Source organism: Suricata suricatta, chromosome 5 (genome assembly GCF_006229205.1).
Source record: "Suricata suricatta isolate VVHF042 chromosome 5, meerkat_22Aug2017_6uvM2_HiC, whole genome shotgun sequence".
Lineage (NCBI taxonomy): Eukaryota > Metazoa > Chordata > Mammalia > Carnivora > Herpestidae > Suricata > Suricata suricatta.
Genome location: NC_043704.1, coordinates 145,475,669 through 145,501,351, shown reverse-complemented (window position 1 = coordinate 145,501,351; position 25,683 = coordinate 145,475,669). Strand labels below are relative to the sequence as shown.

Genomic DNA, 25,683 nt, shown 5'->3' with positions numbered 1-25,683 from the left:
ACACCCAGTGCTCTTCCCCATAAGTGCCCTCCTCCACCACCACCACCTCTTTCCCCCTCCCCCTTTCCCTTCAACCCTCAGTTCATTTTCAGTATTCAATAGTCTCTCAAGTTTTGCATCCCTCTCTCTCCCCAACTCTCTTTCCCTCTTCCCCTCCCCCTGGTCCTCCATTAGGTTTCTCCTGTTTCCTGTGCAAACATATGGTTTCTGTCCTTCTCTGCCTGACTTATTTCGCTTAGCATGACACCCTCGCGGTCCATCCACTTTCCTACAAATGGCCAGATTTCATTCCCTCTCATTGCCATGTAGTACTCCATCGTGTATATATACCACATCTACTTGACCCACTCATCTGGTGATGGACATTTAGGCTTTTTCCATGTTTTGGCTATTGTTGACATTGCTGCTATGAACATTGGAGTGTATGTGCTCCTATGCATCAGCATTTCTGTCTCTCTTGGATAAATCCCTAGCAGGGCTATTGCATTTTCCAGTAGATTTCTGACCAGGGTGTCCTCGGAAGTAAAGTGATTTCTTGGTCAGATGGCCTACCTCTGTTGGCGCAGTTGGAGCATTGCTGTTATGGTGGGGTCCCAGCTCAGAGCTGTCCGCACTCCTGGGGGGCATCTGAGCACCATCTCCCCCACTTCCCAGCGGTGCCTTGTGTGGCACTGCCCAGGGGCCTGCAGCAGGAGCCCTGAACCCTGGTGCAAGTAAAGCCATTTGGTATGGAAATCAGGCGCCCTGAGGCTCTTGAATTCCTGTTTTCACTCCCTCAAGTTACTTCACTTTCCTGGACTTGAAAATTGCTGTCTGCGAAGAAGTTACATTAATTCCCACTCCTGTGGGTTTGAGTCAGGCAAATGAAGAAAATACAGTTGAACCTTAAAGAGCGCAGGGGTTGGGGTGCTGACCCCCTATGCAGTTAAAAATTCGCATGTAAGATTTGACTCCTCTAAATCTTTAACTAGTAGCCTACTGTTGACCAGAACCTTCCCAATAACGTAGTCGGTTAACATGTATTTTGTGTATGTGTTACATGCTATATCCTTACCAAAAAGTAAGCTAGAAAAAAGAAACAAAGGTTATTAAAATCGTAAGGAAGAGAAAATGCAAGTGCTTACTGTAAGACCTACATGTAGGTGGGCTCTCGGGGTTTGATCTGCTTTGTTCAGGGGTCAGCTGCACTTACTGCGTTTGCCTGCGTGCACTGTGAGGGTTTTATGTTTGTTGTCCATGAAGAAAGATGCTTTTTTGAGCAGAGTTTCTACTTTGACTTTTTATTATCCAACTCATTGAGTATTTCTAAGTACACATGGAAGTAGACAATACACAAATTATCCACATATCTATCACCCAACTTCAACAACCAAATTTTGCCATCTTTGATTTTTCTCTCCTTCTCTCACTTGGGGGTGGGGAAAAGAAGGTTTTTGTTTTTGTGTTTTAATGTTCATTTACTTCTGAGGGAAAGAGAGAGAGAGAAAGAGAGAGACAGAGGCATGAGTAGCAGAGGGGCAGAGAGAAGGAGACACAGAATCCCAAGCAGGCTCCAGGCTGTCAGCACAGAGCCTGACCTGGGGCTTGAACTCACAGACAGCGAGACCATGACCTTGCTGAAGTTGGCCACTTTAACCAACTGAGCAACCCAGGTGCCCCAGAGGAAAAGAGTATTTTAAAGCAAATTCCCGGCATTTACTTTTTTCCCTAGTACTTCCTTTTGCATTTTAAAATATTTTTTTCCTGGGTGATGGGCATGGAGGAGGGCACTTGTGGGGAAGAGCACTGGGTGTTATATGGAAACCAACTTGGTAATAAACTAATTTTAAAAAGTATTTTTCCTTATATAGTCAAAAGTTCCTTTTATACATAACAGAATTAACAATAATATCATTTAATATCCAGTTCACATCCAGGTGTCCCAATTGTCTAAAAAAGGTCCTTTTTTAAAGTAGCTTTGTATCCATTTTTTTTAATTCTTAATTTTTTAATTTTTAATTTTTAATTTTTTTTGCTTTGTATCCATTTAAGTTCCACTCATTATATTTAGTTGATGTATCTTCAAATCTCTTTTATGTCTCTTTGAAATGGGAAAATCCCTGTACAATCCTTTGTTTCTCCTATTTGCTTATTCTAAAGGCTTCCTGTGGAATACACATTTTTGTTTGGCTGATTGCTTCCTCTTAGTGTCATTTAACTTGTTCTAATCCTCTACATTCCCTGTAAACTGGGAATTCCTATAAACTAACATAATTACACTCAGATACAGAACACTGTGTGTGTGTGCCGTGTACTTTCTGTCACATCTCAGCAGGAGGTGCATTCTGACTTGTCATTTTGGCGATAAGACTACATGGATTCAGCCAGGGACAGCCTATTTCCTTCATCGTTACGTTCTCCATGAGTATGTAGCTTAATGGGTTCACCACTCATTGATGACCATTACCTGAATCTGTTATTTCACTAGGATTGCAAGATTATGATTTCTGGTTTTATCATTTTTTCTACATTAATGAACTGTAATTCTTCTGCATACAATAATTTCCTCTCATTTGTTAGAGCTTTTTGGTTATCCTGAAATACAATTCATGCTAGAAAGTAAGGGTGAATGCTGAACTCTGTCTCTTTAGCTATCAGTTTGCAAAGGAATGAGCTGGTGTCCTAGCGATCTGCAGTGATGTTTCCTGACTTTACTGTCTCTCATTGTCTCTCTCTCCCCCTCCCGATCTTTTTCTTTTCTCAGTATTTTATCATAGCTGGTAACAAAGCTGTATAATTTAATTAGAGTCATTCTTATTTTGGATGCTCAGGTCATCCCATCTTAGACCAACGAAGTCCTCTTCAAGCTGGCGCTCTTGTCCTTTTGACCTGTTCCCATTGGTCTTAGACAGTTGCCCTGTTTCTGGCAAGAGAAGATGCTGTGGGCTCAGTCTGTGCTCTCCCAGCCCAAGCCCTGGAATTGGCCATTTCTCCAAGGAGTTCTGGTTTATTTTATGTGGGTGATATTTAGAGACTATAATCTGGAGGCCAGGGGTCCTTATTGCTGCTGGGTGGTCATTGGCTTTAGGCCTTGTCAGTGGACAGAGCTAGGAAATATGTAAATTAAAAAAACTAGAAAAGCGGTTGCCAGTAGCTGGTGGGTAGAGGACTTACTGTTTCATGGGGACAGAGCTTCTGTTTGGTGAGAAAGTTCTAGAGACGGCAGTGATGGCTGCACTGTGATGTGACATGCCTAATGCCACAGAGTTGTACTCTTAACCATGCTTCACTGGTGCGCTTTATGTGTATGTTTCCACAGTAAAAAGTATGAAATCCTCATATGGCAGGGGAAAAAAAAGGACAAAAGTAGGAGAACTTTAATATTTCCCATTTCAAACCAATTAAAATCATAAGGATTTTGTTGAATTTTTTTTTTTTTTTTTTTACTGGTATATCTTTTAAATTTCAAGTTTTGGTCAGAACTCCTTCTGTATTGTAACTACCTCTGTAATAATGATGGTTATACCTGGTTCTGGCTTCCTTCTCCAGTACTGCCACACTTTGGGATCTGGATGTATTTTTATTTATTTATTATTTATTTAAAGATTTTTTGTTTAAAGAGTAATCTGTATACTTTGAGGCTTGAACTCACAACCGCAAAATCAAGAGTTCCATGTTTTACCAACTGAAACAGCCAGGGGCCCCTGGGACGTGGACTTGGTTTTTAGTTACTTTATATTCTGAATCTTCCCATTCCCTCTTTTTGAATTTTTTTCCTAATGGATTCTACTTTACTGAAACATATAAGATTGAATACAGGAAGAGTTTAGCATCAAACATAGAGTGAATCGTATATATTCATAAATACCATTGAGCTTGAAAGGTCATAGTGGCTAGAAATCTTTGTTGTGTAAAAAAAAATTTTTTTTAACCCGCGCGCTTGTTTTTTGACCCAGACGTTACTACCAGGTCTTGCTGGCCCCTCTGGAGAGGTGGTTAAACCTACAGTGGGCATGACCTCCTCACGTGCTTCTGGAAGTGGCGACAAGGTCTACGCCCACCAGATGGTCCGCACAGACTCGCGGGAACAGAAGCTGGATGCATTTCTGCAGCCCGGGAGCAAGGCTGTGTCCCGTCAGCCGCCAGCCGCGGTCCCAGGAGAGGAGACTGAGGCCGCCTGCGGCCAGGCCGGGCAGCAGGACAAGGACGCGCTCGAACCCCCGGAGCCCGCCTACGTGGCCGCCACGCCTCCGGGCTCCAGCGTGGAGTGGGGAATGGCAGAGAAGAGAGGGCCCCCTTCCAGCCCGGGGAACCCCCGGTGTGTACTCGGGAGGGGAGGGTGGCTTCCGGCTTGACAGCACTGGCCACCTGCGGCCTCTATGTCACTCTCAGCCTCTGACCCCTCGGTGGACGGTACCCTGCCTTTGACTCTGGCTTCAGAGTCCCACACCCAGGAGTCTGAAGTATCTTAAATGTCCATGGTTCCCAGTATGAGTTAAACACACATCAGGAAACAAAAATCAGAAGATTTCTCCTGTATTTTCAGTACTGGATTTGGAGGCAGCCTCAGTAGCAGAGGCGGCTGGAGAGCACCCGACAATACCCCGAGCTCTCTCCTCCATCCTGCTCAAGGCTGCCTCCACTCCTCCCAGTACAAATGCATTTTCCCAGTTCGTGGTAGGCCCGCAGGCTGGCGGGGGGCTCCGCGGCTGTCATTTAGCAGTGTCCTGAATGTGCCCTGCACGTCCCCCAGAGCGTGGAGCTGGGACCCCAGCGGGGGCGCTCCTCACCTGCAGGCGTGGGCCCCACCCCTGGGCGCAGGGGTAAGGTGCTGGCCGCCCGCTGGGACCAGGACGAGTTACTGGACTACAGTTTGCTCGTTGCTACGTCGGTCTAGCAGGACAACTTGCAGGGCTGTTTCCAGAGAGTAGGAAGGGCGCTGCCACTCACGGTGTCAGCGCTCTTGTCTCATGCTCACAGCAGCCCCGCAGGGCACGGTTGGGATTCGGTTTGTCGCTGGGGGATGGAACACCACCAGCTTGGTACCACACAGCAGTAGAAAGAAATCTTTGAAACCGGAAATGAGATCAGATTACTCGTCGGCTGAAAACTAACGTTTCCCCTTGCACTTGGGGGCATCCGGCCTCCCTCCCTGTCAACCCCCCCGTGTTCCGTGTCCTGCGGGGTGCTGGGCCACATGGCTGGGTGGCGGACCTGAACTGCCTGTGCTCTGGGCCTAGGAAGGCTCTGCCTTGTCACTCAGGACTTCTGCATCACCCCACAAACAAGACCTCGTGCCAGTGATGAGAGGCCCTCTCCGTGCCCCATCGTGTTACCTCGTTTACTTCTTTTCCGAGTATTTGCTGCCACTTACAGTGAGCTGTTTTCTGTGTCTTTCCAACTCCTTAGCTAGAAAGCAGGCGTGGTGAGGGCAGGCACCTGTCTGTCTTGTGCAGCTGCAGGGAGCTGGCACTGTTCGTGTCTGATGGAGGCTGAAGGGCGGAACTTGGCAGGGTCAGCACAGCTGCCCAAGGCGTGCAGTGCACAGGGCCAGGGGCTCGAGTCCCACTGTGCACAGGGCCGGCTGCTGCGGTCGCAGGGCCACCGGACACACAGCACGCTGGAAAACAGAGCAGCCCGCCCAGGGACACTGCTCGGACGTGCAGAGCCAGCACGAGCAGCTGTTCCCTTTTCCAAAACGTATCCACAAAATTTGGTGGACTTCAAAACAGTTTTTAAGAGTGGTGATCCATGGGTTCCTTCTTTTCATTACAGAAAGAGGCCCCGGGAAAGCCCTGACGTGGAGATGGTGGAAGGTGATTCCCAGAAGGAAATGACAGCAGCTTGTACCCCCCGGAGGAGGATCATCAACCTGACCAGTGTGCTCAGCCTCCGGGAAGAAATTAACGCACGGGGACACGAGAGTACGTACGTGTGGAGGCCTGCGGGGTCTCCGAGGGCCAGGACTGCTAATGGGAAGAGTTTGGAAACATAGGGAGGATTTATGTTGGGGTGGCTGCTGCAGTGTGCCAGGCAGACCTTCCTTTGCTGACCGCTGTGGCAGCAGCTTGAAGACAGTTCTCAGTTGGTAGGCAAGGGAAAAGTGGTCTCTGGTGCTGAGATCATCAGTATCTTCAGAACCTTAGTAGTCAGCAAGGCAGTCATTTGAATAATCTTGAGTTTGTTGTGTTGCTCTATAAAACAGTGTGACAGGTCCACAGGACTCTAGTCCATGGCCTCACTGGAGGCCCAGAGCGGATCTCTTTGCTCTGCCACTCCTGCTGTGTGACCTTTAGTTTGTGACTTAACCTTGCTGTTCCTCAGTTTTTCCTTATCCACAAAATGAGATTAGTTTCACCCTTGAAGACAATTGTACTGATTAGAGATAAAACGTCAGTAAAAGACTTGTTACAGAGTCAAGTGTAAGATATTTTTATATCCTGAAGGTGAAGGCATAAATCAGTATTGTCTTCCTCAGAAACAGCTTTCATTTTATATTATTTAAAATCTTTTATTTATTTTTGAGAGCACGACAGAGCGTGAGTGGGGGAGAGGCAGAGAGAGGGGGAGACACAGAATCCAAAGCAGGCTCCAGGCTCCCAGCTGTCAGCACAGAGCCCGAAGTGGGGCTCGAACCCACGAACCGCGAGATCAGGACCTGAACCGAAGTCAGACGCTTAACCGAGTGAGCCACCCAGGTGCCCCAAGACAGCTTTTCATAATACTTGAGTGTAGAGGCTCCATTTTGGTCCCTGTTACTTTAAAGCTAACTAACATGGTTTTAGGAATTAAACGGGGCTAGTCCCCTCCTGGGCATGAACTGAGAGGGGAGGGATTGAGAACAACGGCCCCGCCCAAAGAGCCATCCCTACTTGATGGGTCAGTCTGTCCTGCTCTGAGTGTAGACTACCCAGCCTGGCCTCCGTACTCTGCACTGCAGCCTCCAGGGTTCCGCCATGGCCTTTCCAGTTTTCGTGTGTGATGCATGTCTTGATTAGAACAGTTAAATTTCAACATTGTGTCTTAAAATAGGACAACCTGGGTTAACCCCAAAAGTCCTGAGTGGCCAAGGTGCATTTAGCACTTTTCACACTAATCTTCAACCTTCTAACACGGCTGCCATGACTCCATGGCCCCTTACGTTTTCTCTCAGTCACCCCTGGTTTGAACGGATTCAGGAAGGCCTCCGTTTGTCTTTCTGTGTGCTCTCTTTCCTTTGCACTCTGGGCCTTTGTCTGCATGTGGGCGAAGACATAGGTGTCTCTACACATGGGAAGGTAAACGCTTCCTGTGACCGAGGCCTTGCCAGTTGTAGGAGTGGCCACCAGCTGGCATCTGGCGTTTGTTTCCATGAAGATTTGCTCTAGCTGCCCCTCTGTTTATTGGCTTTCAAGTTGGGAGCTTTTAAAACCATTTTAAATCACGTAAGAGAGATGGGCTGTTAACCTGGTTGATTTTGCAGGCTTGCTCACAGTCGTTTCAACTGACAGCCTTCCTCAGACTTGGAATTTACGGAGTCTTCCTTGAGTATTTGTATCCCTTGTGCAAAGCAGGCTACTTAAAGTTCAAGTTTTGAAAAATTTCTGACTGGTTGCAGACTATTTTTGGTGTAGCGTAAAGCTAACCTGCATCAAATTTGATCAGGTTTAGAATCTGTTGCTGAGGGTCAGACGATGAGTCTAAATGTTCCCAAATTGTGTATTTATGCGCATTTTCTCCCTCAACTTGAATTGCCCTGTGAGGCTGGCAGAGCAGCTGCTGTCAGGTGTTCTGAGGATGAGGACGTGGAATCGGAGACAGGACAGGAGAGGGACAGATGGTGGGAACATCACAGCAACCAGAAGCCGGCCCAGGCCACACCTTGATGGGGGCGGGTGGCTGGCCCAGGATTCCGCTGCCTGTGTGGCCCGGTGCGCCTGGTGATCTGATCCTGCATCTGAGGCTGGTGTTCTGATGCGCCCATGAGGGGCTCACAGAAGGAGCAGTGTCCGTGACAGCAGTTCCCATGGGAGCGGAGGGAGCCCCTTGGAATTCGTTCACCTTTTTGAGGCATCACTGTCCTGCTCTGCACCAGCCTTCCTGGGCCCTTGTGAGGAACACCTATGATCCCGTGTGTGGGCCTCCTCAGCGCCAGCCTCCGTCAAGGGATGGGCCCTCTGCCTGGGGTCCTGCTGCTGGCGAGCGCTTTACCCACACAGCCCAAGGTGTGGGAAGCTGCTGGTGTCAGAGGTGAATGCCATTCAGTGATTTCCCTGAAGCTCGGATTCGCTGAGCTGGGTTGCTCGGCCTCAACAGACCAGCAACCCAGGTGCTCTCCTTGTCTCGGCTCTCTTGTGCTTATTTGTGTGATTACTCCACCTGCAAGCGAATTCTGTGCGGGGATTGCGTCTGTCGCACTCACCACCTCACCACTGGTGTCCAGAGTGCCTGGCGGGGAGACTCAGGAGCTGGGGAGGTGAATCTTTATGCTGAAGGATGTCAGAGTTGAACACTCAAACAGCTCTCCTGAGTCCTGCTAGATTTCCCCACTCCTAGTGGGCACACTTGCAGTCAGGAAATGACGTTAAGTTTTGGCCCAGTTTCCAGTTAAAAGTTCCATGGAATTAGGCTCATCTCAGATTAGCATTGACTACACTTACTGCTAGTCCCATAGTTATGATCTATGTTAATTATGTTAATGAGGATAAGCAGTGTTGTAATGTCTTTTGCTATCATTTGAATGTGAAAATGTGCTTCACTTTTTATCCACAATTTTATTTTCTTGATCTTTGGTGAACAGTCCTGGGTCTAAATGTTCATACTTTTATACAGCTTGTCCCCAGATGATAGTTCCTTTTGGTATAGGAAATCAGCCTGGCAGACACTTGTCACGTGTCTTGTCCGCATTGATGGCTGATGCCAAGTCCTGAGGCAGAAAGGGAGGTGAATGGGCCTTGACCTCTGCCTTATAGGACACCAGGTGTTGTGGGGAGTGTTGAGTAAGTGACTGGCCACAGCGGAAGGTAAGATGGAAGATTCTCTGTAACAGATAGAGGCCACTTCAGCTTGAGCTGGGCGGCCTGCCTGGGAGGGCTTCCAGATTTCTCGACAGCCGCAGGTGGCTCGCACAGTGGCTTCGGATATCTTCGATGACAGCCACAGGCGGCGCATGCGGTGGCTTCTGGGCATCTCCTATGACGGCTGCAGGCAGTACGCCGTGGCTTCTGCACACAGTTAAGAGTGGAGTAATGAGTGAAGACTCCTTACTGCCAGTAAGGAGTGGAGGATGGGCACGCTTCCTTCGGGTTGGCTCTCCTTGCTGCGTCTCGCAGAACATGCCGAGACCCAGGGCCTCCACTGAGAACTCGGATGTGTAGTTTGTCCTCGAAGCACAGAAGGATGCTGTCCCGTTTTGCTGCTGGCAGAATGGCAGGGGAATGCCTGGACACGTCCCATGCTGTGGACCTATTTAGAGGAAGCAGGAAACAGGTGCTCGAGGTCCTGCCGAGAGGTGGTGAAGAGGTCCCCGCAGCCTCTGGAAGCCCAGGGAACAAGAGTCCCATCTGGATGGAAGAGCACCCGTGCAAGCCCCTCGCCAGACGCCAGCAGATGCCTCCCGCCTTCGCGCCCTGCTGGCAGGGCTCACATGTGCCAGAGAGTTCCATGGAAAATCTGTACGGAAAAAATCTCTGACCGTTTTCTTAGTGGATTATACTGCTTTCTCCTTCCTCCAGTGCCTCATTATTCAAGATTTTTTCATATTCGCCAGCTTTTAAAATAATCATTTCCCGCCTACACAGTACATCCTGTAGAGACATCCAAGTTTCCAGTGGGAACAGAGGGGAACACTTCATTCTAAAAATGAAAGGGGAAAAAAAGCCTCTTCTTGGGGGTTTGGGGGACAGAGTATTACAGAAAACGTGAGCATCTGCTGAAGAAAGAGCATTGCCTGTCACTTTGAATTTCTCGGTGCTTCTTCCCTAACCCATCACCCTTCCCTTTCCCTTGTAGGTAATCACTAGCCTAAATTTTATGATTGTTATTTCTTTTCTTTTTAATCTTTTACCACCCATATTTGTAGCCCTAAAAATTTTGTTTAGCCGCAAGTTTTAAGTTTTACCTAAATGGAATCATACTGTATTTTTTGTATGTCTGTATTCACACATTATATTTCTAGGATTCATCCATCTTATTACATATAGTTCTGGTTTACTTTTTCTATGTAATAGTTTCCACTTGGTGACTATTACTGCACGTTTGTTCATTCACTTTGCTGTCAAGGGACATTTAGAGGACTCACATGACCTCATCCTTGCTTCCTCATTCCCCACCCGCTCCTGGCCACGAGAGCTTCAAGAGCTTGACACATGGATTTGGAAGCTTGGCTGTCGGTAATACATAGGAGACCCGTTGCTGGATCATAAGATGGTAAATTGTTTTTCAGAGGGGTCGGAGAAACGTACACGTTGTTGGTCCCAACAACAATGTACAGACATTGGAATTGTTCTTGCATCTCTCTGAGTACTAATACATTTAAGTATAGTTCCGCTTCCGTTAAGTGCCTGTTCAAGTTTTTTGCCCATTTTTCTGCTGGGCTTTAGTCTTTTTGAACTGATTTGAGGAGTTCTTTATGTATTCTAGATGATAATCCATGATAATCCATTACATGAAAACATCTTCCCCCAGTCTTCTTTTCTTAAACACTTGTTTCATGAACAGAAATTCTTAGATTTAACATAGGCAGATTGTATGGATCATTCTTTACAGATTGGGTTTTAAAATCTTATTTAGAAGATGCTTTCTAACTGTGGGATAATTAAAGATATACTCTTATGTTGCCTTCTAAAATGCTGTATGTAAATTCTTAGTCCTCCTGGAATTTGTCTTTGGTGGATAATGTTATATTCATGGTTTTCATGTGCATATCATATTGATCCATAATATGTTGTTATTGTTTGGATTTAGCAAATATTATTTGCTCATAATTCTTTCCCTGAGAGATCTTTCACGGTCTGCCTGAAGCACATCTTTAGTGAGGTCATAGGTGGCAAACTGAGTTTTGTTTTGTCCAATTCATCCTCATCTTGAAAGTGTTTTTGCTGGTTTTCAAATTCCACATTGGCTGTTACTTTCTGTTCATGCATTGAAGGTGTTCTAACATTTTTCAGCTCCGCTGTTGTTGGTGCAAATCCAGTTATCAGTCTTATATTTAATTACTTTGTGGGTAGTCTCTCTTTTGTCTCTGAATGTTTTTAAGATCTCTTTTTTAAATTTTTTAAAATTTATTTTGAGAGAGAACGCACAAGCAAGAAAGGGATGGGGCGGGGGTTGGGGGAAGAGAAACCCAAGCAGTTCTATACTGCCAGCCAGCACAGAGCCCAACTTTGGGGTTTGAATTCATGAACCATGAGATCATGACCTGAGCCAAGATCAAGAGTTGGACATTAAACTGACTGAGCCACCCATGTGCCCTGTAAGATCTCTTCTTTAGTGGCCTTAAGTATCTTTGTGCACCAAGTGTGGGTTTTGTTGGGCCTTGTAGAGCTGAGGCTTGGTGTCTTCCGCACCTTTAGGATAGTCTCTGATATTTTTGTCTTCGAAGTCTGCAAATACTATCTCTCCCCTTGCCCTCTGCCCCTTCTGGAACCTGAGTTAATATATTTATTGTCCTCCATGATGCATAAGCTGTTCCCAGAGGTTTTCATCTCTTTGTCTCTCAGTGCTGCATCCTGGATAATCCCTTTAGACCTACCTTCTAGTTAATTACCTCGCCGACATTGTCTAATCTGTCATGACGTGCATCTTGATTTTTAATTTCAATTATTATACTTTTAATTTTTCGAAATTTGAGTTCTTTGGAAATCTTGATCACTTCTGATAGTCTCCTGCTACATTTTCATTATTTTAATCTCCTTGAGCATATGGAACATACTTGCTTTCTCTTCGCTGGTATTTCTAGTCTCAGCCCTTGCAGAGGTCATACAGTTTCTTCTGGATTCTAATTCTTGATGCATTCTTTGTGTGTTTTGTAGTTTTTTGACTGCTAGTTCCTGGTATTTTATCTGTGGGGGATTATTTGAAGCCTGGATTGAAACTGAGTTTCTCTATAAAGAATTACATTTGATTCTACCAGGGACCTGGAGGGACAGCCGGCCCTGGAATCACGTTAAGCTATAATCTCCATATAAGGTTTGAGGTGCCGCACTTATCGTGGTTATAGACCTCAGGGCTATAATCTTTTTCTTTGCTCCCCACGCCCAGGCTTGAGGTGGGCGGAGTTTTGCTCACTGCCCTGTGAAGGCACAGGACACAGTATTTCTTCTCTTTTGCTGGAAGGGGCAGCCCCTGGCGTCTCAGCTTCACGTGCCGGGGATGTGGTCCCCAACTAGCCTCCCCACTTCAAACCAGTCCTAGATTTTTGTTTTGCCTTCTCCACACGTCAGAGTCTACAGAAACTAGCGTTCGTGATTCCAGAGCTGCCTCCGGTGCCTGTGGGTAAAGCCGACTTCACAGCTCCCAGCACTTCTCTGACTCCTTGCGTTGCCTTAGCTTGTGATGTTCAAGTCCTCCACCTTCGGGCAGTGTCCTGGTGCATTGTCGTCTCTAGTCCTGGTGCTCGGTGCGTTGGGCCACAGAGAGGTGGTGGTCGGGTGTCATGACGTGGCCCGCTTCCTGTTTTCCAGCTCTCCGAGAGATGCTGCACGGCCACTCCTTCGTAGGCTGTGTGAGCCCACAGTGGGCCTTGGCGCAGCATCAGACCAAGCTGTACCTTCTCAACACCACGAGACTCAGGTAAGCGAGTGCGTGCGTGAAGGAAGCAGGGCTGTTGCCGAGAGCTCCTGCGGGCTCGGGCATGACGAGCAGGAGCTGTTTGGAAAGGCCCCAGGCATTGGAGTCAGAGAGACAGGGTTTCAAAGCCAGGCTCAGCCATTTACCATTTATGTGACTGTGGACGCGGCACTTGCCTAAACTCTGTCTCAGATTTCTCATCTGCAGATTTGGAAATTACTACTTAACTTGCAGAGTTTTGTGAGCATAGGAAATGACAGGAGAAGCCTCATGTCTGGAAGGTTCTTGGTGCTCAGTAAGTGCTGGCCGCCATGAACCAGGGGTTTAGAACTTAGTGCTGGTGGAGAATTCTAGCAACTGCTGTGTGCAGTGCGGCACTGTGGGATGCAAGAGAAGACCTGAGACCCCCTTTCCTCCTCAGCCAAGGCTTGCCCTCACCACCACACCAGCCTGTGGGGCTGGTAAGGGTGATCACGGTAGTGCCATTTGCTCCATGTATAGCCCGCAGCATTTCTGTTGTCTCCACAGACCTTGGCGGGCAAGCTCCTAGTGAGTCTAGAACCTGTGGTAAATATGTCCTCAAGTAGGTGGCACAGAGGGGAGGGTGCTGCCACCCTCCATCTAGTAGACATTGCCTGTCTACCATGGGGCCCCTTCCCGCCAGCCCTGTTGTGGCCTCAGAGCTCCTGAGCCTGCGAGCAGGGCAGCCGCTGGACGTGGCTCGGGCGGCACACGAGATGAAAGCCAGTTTGACAACCCCCCCCCCCACCTCGACACCGCCTCTGCACAGTTCACTGTTGGCTCATACACGTCTTCGGATAAGAATTCGCTCCTCCTACGTGCCGCCGGTGCAGCCCTAGTCAGGGCCCATTGTCTTTGCTTGGAGAACCCTTTGACTTGTCCAGTGAGCCGTCTATTATTGATGTGTTAGGAATTCAGCTGCCCTTGTTCTTGCTTTTCCAGCCTGTGTGTTTCCAAGGCTCCAAACCACAGTTGTGGTCAGGTTCTCTCATTTCACAAACAGAAATCCAGACCAGTCCCAGAATTCCAGTGAGTAATAAATGCTCATGGTTTTCCAGGGAGAAGGTAAAAGCAGCAGATTGAGAACCCGGGTCAGATTCAACTCCTTCCTTTTCCACCTTATTAACTCCGACCTGGGACAAGTCAGGTTCTTACTGGGTGCCTTGGTTTCCCCACTATAATGCGAGGGTACCAGGTGCTTTGTCCACTTTGATGATGAAAGAAGTCTCTAAACAGTCCTGTGTGGTTGAGATTGCTTACGAACCATAAAGTGCCCTTCGTTCAGAGCTGTGTTGTGTAAGGGGTTCGGTATTTCATTTATGTTACGGCTGCTTCTAGAATGTGGCCAGCCTCATCTACACCACACACCAGGGTGGTCTAATTCTGCCTGTGTCCCCTAGTGATTAGTTAGCAAGCCTCTCTGTACACTCCATACCATGTTTAATGGTGAGTTGTTAAAAAAAAAAATGTGCGATTGTCGGTAAGTGGGGAAAAGGTGAGCAAACACAAATTTCTTTAATTTCACCTACAGGGCGTTCAAGCACCTTGCATAGCACCAGGGAGTGGGGACAGAGCGTGGGTGACTTAGAGACTTTGTGTCAGTGCTCTCAGCCTCATGTGACGGCCAGAGAGCCAAAGCCAGACGTAGCTGGAATCCGTGGGGGGCCCGGCTCCTTGGAGGAGGCAGCGGCCTCGATAGGCCAACAGGAAGGCTCCACAGCAAGGCGAAACTGCCCCTGCACCTGCCCAGGGTTCAGGGGTTATTTCTCCCATTCGTCCGAACTGCTCGGCTCTCAGGCATGGAGTTGGCATTTCCTTAAAGTGTCTTCATTTTTATTTTCAGTGAGGAACTGTTCTACCAGATACTCATTTATGATTTTGCCAATTTTGGTGTTTTGAGGCTCTCGGTAAGTTTACTTCGTCTTCACTTCTGAAACTTCCAACACCTGGTCCTTTCTGAAAAGAATAGCTCTACTGTAATACCTGATTTGTAGTATATTGGATTTTCCTAAATATGCTTAGGACAGTTTCTATATTGTATTATTTGCAGAGTATCTTTAGTTATAACTCAGTTTTATACAAAGCAGAACAGTCATTTGGTAGCTAAGCTTAAACACGTGTTTATTAATAAGTTAATACTTATCTACTTAAGAAAACCTGTAAAGAGATAAAAATAGAAATAAACATCCTTTAAAGCCCATGACCCAAACACACAACCAACTCCAGCTAATAATACTAGGCCATTTCTTCCAAAAAATTCTTTTCCAAGAAATCCATTTCTTCCTTTTCATTGTTTAATTTCAAGTTAGAGTTAAAATCCTACTATTTACCTATGTAGTTTTACATTTTTAGGGGTGGCATACTCTATAAAAAAGCCTTCTGGGGTTTTTATTGGGACTATTTTTAGTCTACAGATAATTTGGTGAGGAAATCTTTTGTTAGAGTTATCCCTTGGTAACTCCCATGTTTTGACACAATTCTAGATGGATGACACTTTAAAAATCTTCCAGTTGTTTGCTGCTAGTACATGGAAATACAGGTGTGTTTGTGCGTTGATCTTGTACCTTGCAATCTTGCCGAACTCACTAGGCATTCTAGTAGCTTTCCTATAGATTCCATCAGTTTCCACGTGGGTGATCGTGGCCTCTGCATGAATAAATTGTTTTCCTGTCCGATCTGGATGGCTTTTCTCTTTCTTCCCTGGTTGCAGTGGCGAGCCCCTTAGTACAGTGTTGAATAGAAGAGGTGAGAATGGAAATCCTTCTCTTGTTCCTGGTCCCGGGGGAAATACATTCAGCTTTCAGGATTACATGTGCTTTCTGCTGTACGTCAGAGGAGATGTCCCTTGGGAGGTTGAGGAAATTGCTTTCTGTTCTTTGCTTGCTTAGAGATTTTATTCGGGATGGATATGGAGGTTTTTCAAATGCTTCTTCTGCACCTGTTAAGATGATTGTGTGATGTTCTTTTTTAATTTGTTAACATAATGAATTACATTGGTTTTCATGTTAAAACCCAACCTTACAATCCAGGGATGAACACTGGTTGCGCATGATGCATTCTTCTTTTCATAGGTTATTGAAATAGATATTCTAGAATTTTGTTTACAGTTGTTACATATATGCTCATGAATGATACTGGTGTCTATTTTTCTTATAGTCTTTGTCTGGTTTTGTATCGGCATAATACTGCTATCATTGAATGAATGGGGGGGTATCCCCTCCGTGTGGAATTGGTGTTTACTCCTTAAATATCTGTAAAATTCACTAGCGAAGCCATCTGGGCCTGGAGATTTCTTCATGGGAAGGTTTGTAGCTACAAATTCAATTTCTTTCATAGATAACTATTCAGGTTATTTTTTTCTTCTTGACTGAGCTTTGGTTATTGTTTCAAGGAATTTGTCCATTAAAGTTTTCAAATTTAGTGGTATGAAGTTGTTCATAGTATTTTTTTATAATTCTTTTAATGTCTAGATCCTCTCTCATTCCTAATACTGGGAATGCATGTCATTCTCTTTTTAACCTAATCTGTCTGGCTAGAAGTTTATCAGTTGTATTGATCTCAAAAAACTGACTTTTGGTTTCATCGATTTTTTTCCATTGCTTTCCTGTTTTCTATTTCATTGATATTTACTGTGGTCCTTACTGTTTCCTTTCTACTTATTTTGGGTTTCATTAGCTCTTCTGTTTGATATTTAAGGTGGAAGCTGAGATCACTGATGTGACATCTTTCTTTGATTCTGATACAGGTGCTCACGTGCTAGCAAATTTCCCAGACGTGCTGCTCTGGCTGCTTCCCACAAATTTTGACAAGTAATTTTCACCCAGTTCAAAATACTTTCTTTCCTCTTTGGTTTCTTCTTTGACCCACAGGTTATTTAGAACTGTGTTGTTTCCAGTGCCTACGAGATTATCCTGGTATCTGTTACTGATTTCTAATTTAATTCCATTTTTGTCAGAGAGCATACCTGAATCCTTTTACAGTATTGGGACTTGTCTTATGGCCCAGGGTCTGGTCTGTGCTGATCCATGCACACTTGGAAGGGATGTGTATCTTGGTCTGCTTGAGCAGAGTGTTCTGTGAGTGGCAAGTATAGCAAGTCGACAGTGATGTTGAGATCTTCTGGATCCTGATTTCCTGTCTGCCCATTCCAGTGTGTTTTTGTAAAGGGTGCTACGGAAACCCCAAACTATCATGTGAATTTGTCTTTTTCTCTTTCCGTTTCCATTAGTTTGGTCCTTCATAGATCTTAAAGCTATCACTGAGCTCGTAAACATTTAGAATTGTCGATCCTTTCATCAACTCCTCCATTAGCATGAAACCTTACTGACAGTGCTGTGTAGGATTACAACATGCGTAAAAGTAAAATGTATGGCTGCAGTAATGACAGAGGGGAGAAATGAAAGAAAATTTAGGCATCTTGTTTTCAAACCTGTTTTTCAGTCTTCCTCATCAGATGATTGACCTGCAATGTCATTTAACTTCCTCACTCTCCCCCGTCACTCGAGTTGTCGGTGAGGCAGCAGACCTATGGGAGCAGTGGTGTTCCTGGGCCACACAGAGGGCAAGTGCCTCTGCAGGGCCTGACCCTGCCTGCCTGGCCAGCCGGCCGGCACCATTCTGTTGAGATGGCAGTCCGTGAGGAGGAGGAAGAGGTTTCCTGTGTGGGAGACGGGGAATGAGGGTTAGATTTGGAGTTTCTACCTGCTACCATGATCGTGGTTTTTGTGGCTGTGTGAACAAAGCCACACCTCGCTTTGTCCTGCGTGCCCCCCCCCACCCCACGTCAGAGACCCTGCATTCCTACAGAGCGGAGGCCACGGCAGCTCTGTGCAGCGCAAGCCCGCTGGCACCGTGCTTCCAGCAGCAGGTGCTCACTCCGAGTCTCACAGTAATTCTCACAGTGTTTCAGACTTGTCATTACTATATTTGTGTACAATACAAACTGTGATCACTGATTGTAATTCAGTGGAATTCAGTTCAGGTGATGGCTAGCATTTTTTAGCAATAAATTTAGTTAAGGTACTTACATTGTTTTTTAAGACAATGCAATTTCACACTTAACAGACTGTAGGATATATATACATGTGTAAACGTTAACTTTTATGTGCACTGGGAAACCAAACAATTCATTTCACTCCCTTTATTGTGGTCTGAACGGAACCCACAGCGCCTGCGAGGCAGGGAAGGACTTCTGGCTTCACCTGGACCCAGATGCATTGTTAACACTGCCTCCTTCCTAGGAGCCAGCACCGCTCTTCGACCTGGCCATGCTAGCCTTGGACAGTCCCGAGAGCGGCTGGACAGAGGAAGACGGTCCCAAAGAAGGACTTGCCGAGTACATCGTTGAGTTTCTGAAGAAGAAGGCTGAGATGCTTGCAGACTATTTCTCTTTGGAAATTGATGAGGTGTGTGCAGCCGTTTGTGTGCTTCTGTTGTGTTCTTCGCCTGACAGGCCGGTCTGTCGTTGGCCCAGGACCAGGGCGGAAGGGCTGCCACCCGCTGGGAGCAGCACGGGCCGATGTTCACATCCTCCCTCCCTGCTTGGGCTCCAGGGTCACACAGCCATTTTGTCCCTCACTTGTGCCCCTTTCTGTTCTCAACAAGAAGGACCCACATGAGGGAGAGTGGAGTCCCACGGTCCCTGCATGTCACAGTGAATGAGACTGTGCCCAGCCACTCGCTTTGCTGATCTCTTTGTCTTATCCCTTTAACCTCTGGGGCTCTCCCTGTTGGTGTGCTCTTTAGCTGGGGGGCGTATCCAAAGAAATGGATGTTCTGCCTCCTGTCAATACAAAAAGCCTTTTAAATGCTTTGCTCTCCTGCCCGCAGCATGCAGCCCAGAGAGCATGGAGGAGGAAGGGCCTGGCGGGCACAGCAGGGACACGGAGCTTGATTAAACTGTGACCATGTTATTTCTTATCCTCTTGTCATGGCTGCATTTCTGAAAACTAACAGGAAGGGAGCCTGATCGGATTACCCCTGCTGATTGACAACTATGTGCCCCCTTTGGAGGGCCTGCCTATCTTCATCCTCCGACTGGCCACCGAGGCAAGTGACCAGGCTGTTCCTAAGTGTGTGGGGCGCGTGCGGGGCCGAGGGAGAGGGCGCATGGCCGCACCTCCATTGGGACTGATGACGTTGAAGAGGCCAGAACAGCTGAGGGCTCCTTTCCCCCACCTACCCGAGCAGTTACACTCCAGATCTAATGCCTAAAACATTACATTTGAAAACCCTGAAGTGGTCTGTGAGCTCCCCTTGGAAATGGAAAGTGTTTATTAAAGTGAGTACGTGTACTAAGGAGTTGTTCTCTCTTTGGACCAGGTGAACTGGGACGAGGAAAAGGAATGCTTTGAAACCCTCAGCAAAGAGTGTGCCACGTTCTACTCCGTTCGGAAGCAGTATGTATGTGAGGACTCGACCCTGTCAGGCCAGCAGGTATGTGGTGACGATGCCGTCAACGTCAACACCCGGGGCTGGTGCGGCCCTTGCACCGTCTAGGAGGTGAGACTCGCCGCCTCTGGATTGCTAGGATTTCACCACACAGGACGGTTAGCACAGCCGTCAGCTTTTATTTTCTTGAGTTTTGCTTCCTCCTGCTGGGCTGGAGTGATAACACTGTCAAATGGGAAAACACGGGCCATCCCAGTGAGAAGCAGGGGGCCAGGCAGGACGAGGGGGGGGGTGCGGGAAGCCTCCTCTCCGCAGCCTGAGCAGCTCCCCACTCGCCTGGCCGAGCTGCAAAGCAGGGATGCACTGAGCCCATCCCCCACGCTCTCGGATCGCTCTGCAGGACGCTCAGAGGGCCTGGGCGGATGCACTGCCTACCATTGCATCCAGATGTCATGGTCAGGATCAGCCCTCCCATTTGGTCCTGCCACAGCAAACAGTTCATCCCAGATGGAAACAAAATTTCCAGGGGAGTAAGTCTCTGAACGCGGTTCCTTCTCTCCCTAGCCCCCTCTCATGCTCAGGCCCACAGGACCCCAAGAGGCCACTGCAGAGTGGGTTTCACCAGCTTTGGATAGAATGGCCTGTTGTGCCCAGTACCTGCCGGCCAGGAGCCCGAGTCGGGGGGGCGGTGGCGTGAACTCAAGAGGGTTGTGACATCTAACATGTCTCCTCCAGAGTGACGTGCCTGCCTCCTCGGCCAACCCCTGGAAGTGGACCGTGGAGCACGTGGTCTATAAAGCCTTCCGCTCCCACCTTCTGCCTCCTGAACACTTCAGCGAGGATGGGACCGTGCTGCAGCTCGCTAACCTGCCCGATCTGTACAAGGTCTTCGAGAGGTGCTAAACACAGCCGCTCTTGGGCTGGGGGGGGGGGGGGGGGGGGGGGGCGGCGGGGCGCGCGGTGCCAGCACTGTCCCCAGGAGGGTAGGCCTGAGGCTCAAGACTCCTGTTTGCCTTTTGACTAGTTACATTCTTTCACCCGTGGTGCATCGACTGGAAATAAATTGTCAGATATGTCCTAATGTGATTCCTTATTTAATTAATGCTTGGGGGGCTCTGTCATTCAAGCATCCAACTCTGGCTCAGGTCGTGATCTCACGGTTCGTGAGTTTGAGCCCCGTGTCAGGCTCTGTGCTGACAGACTCGCACTCTGTCTCTCTCTAAAAAATAAGCATTAAATAATAATAATAATTGTGCTTGAAAGGTTCTTGATCCATTTTCACCTACAATGTAGCTGTGTTAAAAAATTCAAAAGTAGTTTGAAAGCCCTCTGGGCATCTGATAAGAATTCTAAAAATGTTCTGAAAATTTTACAGTTCTTGCTCCGTTTTGATTCTTTGTGTATCTGGTAAATTTCTAATATTGGATGATAGGAAACATGTTGGTTCACGTGCATATTAGATGAGACTGGGAGCGTTCAGGGTGGTATGCCCGTAGACACGTGCATATTAAAACAGGTCCCGGGGGCACCAGGGTGGCTCAGTTGGTAAAGTGCCCAAAACTAGGGTCCTGAACTAGAAGAGGCTCTGGTGACACAGAGCATGGGGAAAGGGGAGTCGATAACCTGTTGGCACCCTCAGTAACCAAAGCTCATTAGTTTATTCTTAATGAAAAAGAACTTGAGAGCTGACAGAAGTCCTTACCGAGTCTGGAACTGGTGCACAATGTAAATTAACCTCCTTTATTAATGGATAGGAATCCTACCAGCTTAAGATAATGTTCTCACTATTCTTGTCTGAAGGATGATGTAAAAATACACACCTGAGCCATCAGTGCCAGCACCGTCAGAGGCGTTTACTGCTAGCCTGTGTTACCGCAGACAGTGCTGAGGTAAAATCCAGATCACAAGACCTCGTGAAGAACGTACCATGGAAAGAACAGGGAATGCTTCCTTATGAAAAGGTGGAGCCAGCCCCTTTGGAAGAGACAATCTGTTGTTTCACAAAAGAAGATCAGGTTTCGCCACATGGAACTTCCAACAAGTTGACAAGGCATCTCGGCAGCCTCCCCCCCATGAGCCCAGGAGGGCTCGGGCTGAGTGGCCCCGGGGTGGAGGGGGAAAGAGGGGTCCCCTTACTGCATGCCACTCCGACTGTGGGGCCCCTCCCCCTCGGGGGGCCGGAGCTGCGCCCTCCCTGTGGCCCCCACCGCTACCTGCAGAAGAAATAGGAAATCCCTTCCACCCACAACAGTGGTTTCCATATTTAAAAACAAAGACTACAGAGACTTTCTTCACATTCGAGTTAGACTTGGAATGAGATCCTAACACTAACTTTTCTCTTACATGCCCTTGATCCATCAGGCTTCCCCCAGTGCTTGTTCTGAAGACGCAACAGCCTGTCCATGAACCCAGACTCGGAGGGCAGAGGAGGATCGCAGATCCTGCAAAGCGGCCCCATGATAAACACCTGTTACCCCCACTGGGTGCCTCTACGGATGAAACGGACATTCTTAAAAAGCTGTATATTCCAGATTATTCTCCGCGAGGAGGAGAGCAGAGAGGGCACCTAAGAGGAGCGTGGCTGTCCACGTGACAAAATGAACGTGTCCGCAGCCAACTGTGGTCAGCAAGAGGGTATGTTTAATAGGGTCTTCAGGCCGCCCACCCCCGCTCCGGCCCGTCCGAGGGTTCGCCCCGTGAGTCAGCAGCAGATGAGATACAACACAGGGGATGTCACGACAAGGGCCCTACTCTCGCTGTCAGGGCCGAGGCGTCGGACCTCCCCAGCCACGTGCAGTGACGCAAGTGTTCTATACACTCCCCACATCTTTTTCTAGCGTTTTCTTATATAAATTTAAATATTTTACAAAAAAAGGCTTTTTCCTCCAAACATACAAATTTGAGTGAAACATACATTCCCCATGTGTGAACTGGTTTCTTCACTAAAATATAAATGCGTTCTGACACGAAGGGCAAGTGTCTCTGACCGCCGGAGAGGACTGCAGTCTGAATTGCACCGTGGAGAAGGCACTTGTGTTTCCCGAGGGCTCCAGCCACGTGTCTCATGGATGCGCCAAGGCCTCTGAGGGCCCGTCCGCTAGGCGGCCGGGGACACGGTAAGTACGCTTGATTCTAAAATTACGGGAATAAAAAATAAAAACAGCATGTACCAGTTCTTAGTCTAGAATCAAATTACAAACGGAATCCAAAGTGATCATTCATGAAGATTCAAAGCCTTTCATTCTCTCATAAATTATAAAATACAAAGGTGACTACTTTAACGACAAAACTCAAACAGTACTGAGGGGGGTGGCATCAACAGACAGAGCGTCGGTCCCCGTGGGCGGGACCTGGGAGCCCGGCGGGGGGGGGGCGGCCGCCTACTGCTGGGCCAGTAGCGCCGTCCTGTTGGCCTTCATCTTCTCCAGCCGCTTGGCCAGGTGGCTGTTGGTCATCTCCATCTCCTCGATCTTGTCCAGTGCCGTTCGCAGCTGCAGACAGGGAGAGCCCGGTCACCTGACATGGTCACACACACGACCCAGTGCTGTCTCAGCATCCCCATCTGGGACACGCAAGCGCTGCCAACCCGGCCTCATCTCTCCTGCCTGCTGGTGGTGCCGCCCGCAGACACTGAGCGCCAGTCACAGAAAGGACATACAGCAGGCGGAGGAAGAGACAGTCCCTAAAACCAATGGGAAAACCATCCTTTCTCTTTGTCTCTAACCTACCGACACACAAAGTAAACGGCAGTCACGGTGCAGGTCAAAGACCAACAAGGAAGAGTCCGGCGCCACCCTGCTGCGCCCGGAGGGTGGCCAGGCCTCGGCTCCTCACGCAGCGCATGAGCTCGCTGTCTGCAAGCGGAGCACGCAGAAGCACATACCTCTCGCTGCAGCTTCCTCTTTTCTGCCTTCAGCTCATCTTCTACCTTCTCGGCATTCTCTGCGGCCATCTTATACCTCAGCACCTGGCCCTCGAGGCGGCTGACCTGTCAACAAGGGGACACGGGCCTCTGCTGATGGGCACCAGGGGCCACGACGGAAACACAGTGTCATCACAAATCCCAAGTCCTCCCCTCTCGATGAGTCACAGGGCCTCCCAGGACCCAATGGCTATTTATAGCTGAACACGCGTCCCCTGAGAGGCTTACAGCTGCAGAGTCAGTACAGGGCCAACTTCCCACGTTAAGTTTACGACGAACATGTTGTCTACATGCCAGAGGAACTGCAGCACGAGACACGCTGAATGGAAAAGCTTTTAGACTTTTGGAAATGTAGAATAAGTGATTTTCAAACTAAGAGACTTCCTGAAGTCTCTTGAAATATCTGGAAAAAAATTATAGCTACAGTTTTCTACATTTTTATGGCTAACAGGAAGCTGAAGGGGCCTTCGGGTTCTTGTCTGCCAGCCCTTTTCTTTACTACAGAGCTTTCCTAGAACTCTAACTGCAGAGAAGCCAAGAAACTCCTGGCGTTAGCCCCTTATATGTTTCAAAGGGACTTTAAATCATTTGGTACCAAACTGAGGTACTTACATTTTGTTCCAACGTGGTTATATCCTGCTCTGCTTTTGAAAGCTTAAATTTGTACTCGCTAATTTGTCTATTGGCATCTCCTAGAAAAGAAGAAAATAATGAACCCCATCTCAGAGTGAAGGTGGGACCCCTCGGGCACAGCCAGCCGCTGCAGCCTGCGAGAGGATCGCGTGGTCTCAAACACCCAACACCGACGCCCACAGCGCAGACAGGGCGTCTCTGGCGGCCCCGGCTCCTGCATGAGGCTCCTACAAGAAGCTCTGGCACCTGATCTGAGCATCCCTCGGACCAGGGAGCTCGAAGGAGATTACTCTCCACCCCGTGAGAGCCCCGTTGGGGCATTGGTGGCCTCTGCCAAGCTCGATCTGCGCCCCCTGGCTCCTGTGCCTTCCTGCCTCCCCAGCTCCCTTCTGCCGCCACACCTGGGAGGCCCCGCGCTCCCACCTCTGGCTGGAGCCCTAAGCAACGTCCGTCATGACTCTCCGTAGTCAACTGTGACTTCTTCTGTTGCTTTGATTTCCACTGTCGTTTTCAACACTGATCATGGTTTCTGAATGCAATATTTATGTGTGAAAGGAGAGGGGCCCCAGCTCTGCCTCCTTCAGTCTGTCTGTGTCTCGCCAAGGGCTCTGTGCATGTGCTTAATATTCAGCTGCTGGAAGAAATGCTCTTCCATGACGTGGTAAATTGGTGAGCAGACTTCTAAATCTTGTACTTCTGACCTAAGAGGTACATCATTTAAAATGAGGAGTCTTGGGGTGCCTGGGTGGCTCAGTCGGTTAAGCATCTGGCTTCAGCTCAGGTCATGATCTCACAGTTCATGGGTTCCAGCCCTGCATCGGGCTCTGTGCTCACTGCTAGCTCTGAGCCTGGAGCCTGCTTCAGATTCTGTATCTCCCTCTCTCTCTGACACTCCCCTGCTCGCACTTTCTCTGTCTCTCAAAAATAAAATACATTAAAAAAAATTTTAACAATAAAATAAAAAGTCTAGAAACTCCCTCCAGCAAAACAAATTTAACAAATATCACTCTGAAAGGATCATAGGGTATGAATAAGGCCCATAGGAGATAAACGAAATCTAACCTAAGAACGTTTTTTTATGTTTATTTTTGAGATAGAGAGCACGAGTGGGGGGAGGGGCAGAGAGAGGAGGACAGAGGATCTGAAGGGCTCGAATTCACTAACCGTGAGATCATGACCTGAGCTTAAGTTGGACGCTTAACTGACTGAGCCACCCAGGGGTCCCAAGAACTTTTCTGCTTTTCCACATCACTGAAGTTTTAACTACTTCTATAATCTTCGGTGAGAGGTCCATCTACCTAGTAGTTACGTCACCTGAAAAGCAGCAGGGCTATAAAACTCTCACCCCAAAGGCCCCTCCGGCAGTGAGACAATAGTTCGTACTGCTGGGCTCTAAGACGAGCCTCAGGATCTGGGTTTTCAGTTCTTCACCCCAGCCACCTATCACCGCAGTGCGCTGCTGCTTCTCACTGCCAACCTCTCTTTCCTTCCTGTTTTCAAGCGAGTAAGCCTTTCAGGCATGCCGTCAAAGTCCACGCCAGAACACAGCCGTGCGTGTGGCGGGAGCATTCGCCCGGAAGGCCTGCTCACCCCCCTCACTGTGACTCCTTCTGAATTTGCTGCTTTAGGCCAATCTCTTTCAAATCTACCCTCTGCCCTCTCTCTCAGATTGCTGGCAGCCACTGGACAGGCCCAGCTAACCATCACAGCGTGCCTCGTGCCTGTCTTCATCTACCATCCACGCCAAAGGTTTTCTAGAACAGAAGTATCACAGGGGCCCCAACTGATATCTAATGAAGAAAATGACACCAACCTCAAAAATCAGTATTAATAGTATTAATTAACCCTAATCCAAAAAGTCTTTTCTATTTAGCCTAACTCAAAATATTTAGAGAAAAGCCGTTGGAATAACCAGTATTTTAAAGTAATTTATCAGGGGCGCCTGGGTGGCTCAGTCGGTTAAGCGTCTG

At 47.9% G+C, this 25,683-nt stretch overlaps 2 protein-coding genes across 28 annotated transcripts in view; one reads left to right on the top strand and one right to left on the bottom strand.

Annotated features, from left to right (window-relative positions):
• MLH1 (mutL homolog 1) overlaps nucleotides 1-24,252 on the top strand; it is a 51,759-nt gene extending 27,507 nt beyond the window's left edge. Inside the window, exons 12-21 of one of the 9 annotated variants that reach the window (XR_003908961.1) lie at nucleotides 3,936-4,297; nucleotides 5,755-5,903; nucleotides 12,642-12,750; nucleotides 14,612-14,675; nucleotides 18,009-18,173; nucleotides 18,724-18,816; nucleotides 19,090-19,203; nucleotides 19,894-20,054; nucleotides 21,520-22,274; nucleotides 23,777-24,252. Coding sequence is in view for 5 of the 9 variants with exons in the window: in XM_029940425.1 (XP_029796285.1) it covers nucleotides 3,936-4,297; nucleotides 5,755-5,903; nucleotides 12,642-12,750; nucleotides 14,612-14,675; nucleotides 18,009-18,173; nucleotides 18,724-18,816; nucleotides 19,090-19,203; nucleotides 19,894-20,054; nucleotides 21,520-21,751 (1,449 nt within the window). In the remaining 4 variants the exon portion in view is untranslated. The other 8 variants (XR_003908962.1, XM_029940425.1, XM_029940427.1 and 5 more) reach the window with 8 other exon arrangements.
• Nucleotides 21,777-25,683, bottom strand: part of LRRFIP2 (LRR binding FLII interacting protein 2) — a 99,619-nt gene continuing 95,712 nt past the window's right edge. For 16 of the 19 annotated variants that reach the window (XM_029940431.1, XM_029940435.1, XM_029940439.1 and 13 more), the window contains 3 exons: nucleotides 23,693-23,772; nucleotides 23,042-23,146; nucleotides 22,369-22,649 (listed from right to left, as the gene is read on the bottom strand). In XM_029940431.1, the coding sequence (XP_029796291.1) occupies nucleotides 22,539-22,649; nucleotides 23,042-23,146; nucleotides 23,693-23,772 (296 nt within the window). In that variant the 3' untranslated portion in view covers nucleotides 22,369-22,538. Of the gene's footprint in view, nucleotides 22,650-23,041; nucleotides 23,147-23,692; nucleotides 23,773-25,683 lie in introns of all 19 variants that reach the window. The other 3 variants (XM_029940449.1, XM_029940448.1, XM_029940450.1) reach the window with 1 other exon arrangement.